Source organism: Bidens hawaiensis, unplaced genomic scaffold (genome assembly GCF_021521415.1).
Source record: "Bidens hawaiensis isolate Kalapana, Puna unplaced genomic scaffold, B.hawaiensis_p1.1 tig00017078_1, whole genome shotgun sequence".
Taxonomy (NCBI): domain Eukaryota; kingdom Viridiplantae; phylum Streptophyta; class Magnoliopsida; order Asterales; family Asteraceae; genus Bidens; species Bidens hawaiensis.
The window spans coordinates 334,348-340,420 of NW_027492585.1; the positions used below are offsets into that span (position 1 = coordinate 334,348).

The 6,073-nt window shown below is 33.0% G+C and overlaps 1 protein-coding gene across 1 annotated transcript; it reads right to left on the bottom strand.

Moving 5' to 3' along the window:
• Positions 1-5,250: 5,250 nt before the first annotated feature.
• LOC143553032 (uncharacterized) lies at positions 5,251-5,736 on the bottom strand. Its single transcript, XM_077043107.1, has one exon. The coding sequence runs from the start codon at positions 5,734-5,736 to the stop codon at positions 5,251-5,253; it is 486 nt and encodes a 161-aa protein (XP_076899222.1).
• Between the last annotated feature and the right edge of the window lie 337 nt (positions 5,737-6,073).

Sequence of the window (6,073 nt, forward strand, 5' to 3'; positions counted from 1 at the left end):
TAAGAACCAAGTATCGATCCGTGGACACCATTGTTTTTAATAATGAATCTTCGTTTTAGCTCAATCGGAGAATTTTAATCATTTTGGATATGATTTTTAAACTTTTTAAAAAATAGAAATACTTATATATATCACACTTCTCGATGTAAAAAAACTTCTGAAATGATCCAATACCTATATAAGGGATGGATCTTGCGAGAAGTGATATTACAGTGAGAAGTGCGAGAAGTGAATGTATGACTCCATTAATCCCTAATTTCACTCCCCTTTATATGATGTTACATACATATATGTAAGTTAGTTGTATTTATGTCTTAATTACACATTCAAGCCTACCTACAAACATATAAATGTACCGAGCCACATTCAAACCTATGTACCTACACACATACAAACATATATACACATATACAAACATACGTACACATATACAAGCATACGTATCTACACACATACATATGCACCTACACAACACGCCTACACATAAGAAAGGGAGTGAAATTGGGGATTAATGGAGTTACACCTTCACTTCTCACACTTCTCGCTGTAAAAAAACTTTTGAAATGATCCAATACCTATATATATATATATATATATATATATATAATATGTAGGTGACAAGAAGAGAAATTCTAAATGAGTAAATCAATTATATGAAGGTTACCATCTAAGATCAAGAATCCACTCCATTCTTCCTTAATGATTATTAAGTAAACATGTGATAAACTTGCCCTAATAATATATGATAGAATTGTCTCTCATTTCTAAGTGAACAAATTCTATGACATAAAAGAAAGTAGCATGCGTACTTTCAAGTCCACCCTTGCTTAATCTAATACTACCACGAGAATGTCAATTTATGTAGGCAAGTAGTTTGGAAAAGTAGAAAGATTAGGATTGACTTCGATTTCTCAAATACCAATTCTAACAACTTCGGGTGGTTATAGTTTAGTCACACAACATCCCCTTGGTTGATTTAATTAGGTTATAATTACACATTCCATTGACATATGATTTCTTTAACTAGTATGATAACCTAAGCAATAGTGTCAATAATGTTATTACAGAATTATCAAAACTAGATAAATAGATCATATCATATATCTCATCATTTCTAAGTACAATATAAGGATCCATATTTTACCTTGAATAAGTACTAAAGTATTCTTTTTACCATTTCTTGTCTCCAAGAACATGAGTGAAATATGAATGATTGTTAATCATCAACCTTGATGTATTGAGTTAAGGTGATAAAACATTTTTCATCAAAGGATAATTGCAAACTAACCAGGTATATTACCAAACTAAATCAGAAGTTCAACATAATCATCAATTAAAACAAATCTTATTCATAGAAATTAGATAGTAAATGGAGTTTAGCTCATAATGAGCATGGTTGTGAACATTAAAAGTGTTGAAGATAACAAACACATGATCAAACTAGAACATCTAATCAAATGTGGATGAATCTTCCTTCTTCAATGGTGATGGATGATGATGATGATGATGATGGATGATGGTGATGATAACCTCCAAGCCTTCAAACTCTCCACAAGACCTTCAATACGAGTGTAAAGTGGGTGTTTTTATAAGTGAACTATGTATAGAATGATATCTTCAAGCACACAAAATGAGTGCAACATGCTCCTCTATTTATAGGCTATGTGGACACTCAGGCACAGCCCCGTGCTCCATGAGGCACGCCCCCAGTGTCCAGGTGTCCAGTTGCATTAAATGCTCTGTAAGATCATACATGCTGACTCACCACGGGAGCGTACTTCCTGAGGCACGACATCATGTTTTTGGTCATTTGTTATATTTCTTTTGTATTGTTTTTAAAGGTGACCACAGCCCCATGCCTTCTGAGGCACGACCCCATGCCCATATGTCCAGTATTTTGTTTTTTCTTGCATATTTTTGTCTTTTCTTGCATAGGAAATCATGGGGGCGTGCTTAAGGAGGCATGGGGACGTGTTTCCTTGTTTTCTTGGATCTTCTTTCATTTTTCTTTGGCTTTTGGTTCGTTTCTTTGTTTGAGGCTTGGGTTTACCCGAAATTACATTTTAACAAGACAAGTAGCTATTTGGGCTATATTATTTAATGGAAGTTGCAGTTTTTAGATATTATTTGATGCTAATAAGATGTATAATTTTATATACTTCAATAAAATATAACCACCCGAAGTTGTTAGAATTGGTATTTGAGAAATCGAAGTCAGTCCTAATCTTTATACTTCAGTTGAAACTACTTGCTTACTTAAATTAGCATTTTCATGGTCGACAAGAAGTTAAGCGTTATACATTCTTTTATGTCATAGGGTGTAATTCACTAAGAAATGAGGGGTTATTCTATCCTATATTATTAAAGCAAGTTAATCGCATATTCATCATAATAATCATCAACGAAAAATGATGTGAATTCTTGATTTAGGTGGTAACCTTCATATATTGATTTCTCGTCTAAAAGTCATCTACTTATTCACGTATTTACTTTACTATTATTTTAAAAATATTTAGTTTTAAAAGAACCTTTAATGATTATTACCTCTTCTTGAATTAGAACAAAGATTTATTATTAGAAATCGTTAGTGTCCATGGATCGATACTTGGTTTTTATCATCACTATTCTACATATACGATAGGCACACTTGTCTATATATGTATCGTTTAGTTTCAGTATAAATCATTTTTATAAATTTAAAACACGGTCTTGTGCGAAAATGAATCAACATAATTTTATATACGTACACACATCACACACCACCCAAATATAACAAAAACCATACGTTGTGCTGGCGAATCAACAACACTTAAGTTGGTATTTGGTTCTGGCGCCAAAAGTACAACAAAAAAACATCCACACCTAAATACAACAATTCAACATATTTAATATATAAAAAAATACGGCAAACAAACAAAAAAATAAAACACGCGTTGCCGGCGCGAACTAATATGAATTCGTTGATTCTTAAATCAAGTAACAAAAAAAAAACATGTGTTCGGTCGGTATCATATTACGGCATCGAAATTAAAGTAATAAGTTAATTAGTTCACAACCAAGATACAACTTTTAAAGTAATAAGCTGATTCGTCCACACCCAAGATACAAAGAAATTAACATATTTAATAAAAAAACACAACGAAAACCAAAAATATATGTGCGTTGCGGCCGTGAGCTGATGCGAATTCGCGAGGAATCGACGGATAAAAATCTCACGTAGAAAAGGACTACGTGCGACGAGTGATTACAGAAACTTCAACATGTCAATTGAACCATAGATTTTGTTGTAGAACCTAAATAGATAAACGAACCTCAGATTAAGCAATGTTGTAACAATAATTATTTAAGATTCAAACATAAGGTAAAAGATAGAATACATCAAAGATTAAGCAATGTTGTAACAGTAATTATTTAAGATTCAAACATAAGGTATAAGATAGAATACATCAAACGTTAATTGAAGAATTACAAACAATAAATTGCAAAGAAAATAAAATGACAATAATCAATAATGCATGAACATCGAACATTAGCGTAGATGAATAGTTATACCGGAAAAACGGAAGATAAACCATCGGAGAATTGCGTAAACCGCAAGAGGGAGAGAAATATAAAAATGTTTAGTAGGGGTTTTTTAATGTTAGGGTTTATATAATTTGAAGGGGGTGAGTTGACATTAGTAAGTTAGGAAACACATAATATGGCATCTAGTTGATATACAGGTGAATACCATAGAGTGATGTCATGTGAAAATCTTTGTTCGTTTTATAGTATAGTAAGATATAATGGTAATACGAAATACTGAAAGCTTTATGTTAATATTTAAAGACAAAATTACAGAAATTGTCCTTTATGTTGACCCCAAATTTCCCCCGTGGTTCTTTATCTTCTAAATTGATGTTTATTGTCTTTTACGTTTAAAATCTTACAGTGTTTGTCCTTTAAGAGTAACTCGGTTAAAAATCTTCGTTAAGTTGTGTCACGTGCTGCTCACGTGGGGGTATAACAGTAATTTTTTTGTTATAATTTATTGAATGATCGTGGATGGATTGGGTTTAAAATGGGCAAATGTGAAGGGGGTCTGAAATTACGGTTATACCCCCACGTGAGCAACACTTGACACATCTTAACGAAGATTTTTAACGAGGTTAGGCCTAAAGGACAAACACTTTATGATTTTGAAACGTAAAGGACACTAAACATCAACTTAAAAGATAAAGGATCACGAATGAAATTTGAGATAAACACAAATAACAGTTTTCGTAATTATGTCATATTTAAATAACGTTTTCCAAATTAACAATTATAATAGTGAGATGGAATATTTGAACTTCTAACGATGACAAACAAAAAGTCTTTGGAAAGTTGTGGTTAATATAGAAGCAACGTATCAATGTTCCCTTATATCATATATGGCCTTCTCACCTTTACATGTCTCCATTTGTGATGAAAGAACTCTGTTCTTTCTTAATTATTTATTTCTTTTAAAATTTCTTGAACAAACATCCAAAAATTAAGTTGTTACTCATCTTTAGTTCTCTATACTATTAAAACTACATCATTTTAGTGAAAGAAATATGAACAACTAAGTTAATATTAGTTCAGCTCATTATGTGTTGCACCGTAGACGAGGCGAAAACTCAGTTAGTATTAGTTCAATTCATTACTATACAAGTTTTGCGGTCAAAGTTAAAAATCCAAAAACTTTAAAATTTTCAGACAAATGTTGAAAGTTTATAAGTTTTTATATACCTTACTAGTGTAACATGTTTGTGATCAAAGTTGAAAGGTGAAAGTTTTATAAACAAAATTTATGTCATCTAATAAGTTGAGGAATCAACATGTAAATGTGTGAAAGTTTCACAAAAAAAGTTTAAAAGAAAAACGGAGTTAGAAGCATGGGTAGCCAAAATCCAAAGAACGCAATTATACCATTGCCACACATTTTCTAAAAATTATCATAAAAGGTGAAGCATCATTTTTTTTAAATCATAATAAAAAAATGGGTGACCTTAAAAAAACGATTTTTTAAATTTCTTTATTAAATAAGGGAGATTTTTACCTTTTCTTTTATTGAAACTTCGCCAACCACAATCAATTTTTTTCAACCACGTTAAATTCCTCCACTTTGCTCTGTTTTTAATCCATAAGACCCGAGCACCTTCCAATCTCCCACCACATTTGATATCACCGCAGACCTTCCGTTAAACACCAACTCATTCATAGCCTTCCAAAAACTCGATAATGTGACTAAACAAACTGCATAAAAAACCTTTGCTTTCTTCCTACCGAAACCCGTCTACCTGTGTAAATCAGGAAGTCCCGAACCGAGAACGCATAGACAGATGGTAACCCGCACCACATGGATAAGATTTGAGAAACATCTTGACCGAGACTACATGAAACAAACAAGTGTTCAACAGTTTCTGCATGATCCCCACAAAACGGACATAAATCAGAACCAAAATTAACATTTCCTTTTGCCAGCTCCACTAACGTCGGTAACCTTTCAAGGCCTACATGCCAAGCTAAAATGGACACCTTTTTTGGTACCCATTCATTCCACATGAAAGCAAAGTCCGATCTCGAGTAACCTATCTCCTCCAATTTATCTTTTACACTTTTTACAGTGAACCCAACATGTTCATTCAAACCCCACAACAACCGATCTCTATTCGACCCCATATGAACCCCTTCAAACAAATTAAGGAGACTTCTAAAGTCTTGAATCTCCATCTCAAGTGTCGGTTACCTAACCCAATTCCATACGCCGCACAATTCATTTTCGTATATCTTTAAACGATCCGCAACAACACACATTTTTTACCCTTCCAACGCGAATAACCGAGGAAATCTAACGTGGAGTGGCTCCTCCCCAATCCATTTATCAATCCAAAATAATGAACACTTCCCATCCCTAGTTCATATTTCAAATTCATCTTCATGCAAATACCCATATCCTCAAGCTTATCCGATATAGCAATGATATTTCTCCACAAACCCGCCAAAGACTTCCGAACCAGAATGAAGTTCCAAGACCTCGCAGTATGGTGAATTGACCACACCACCTTTC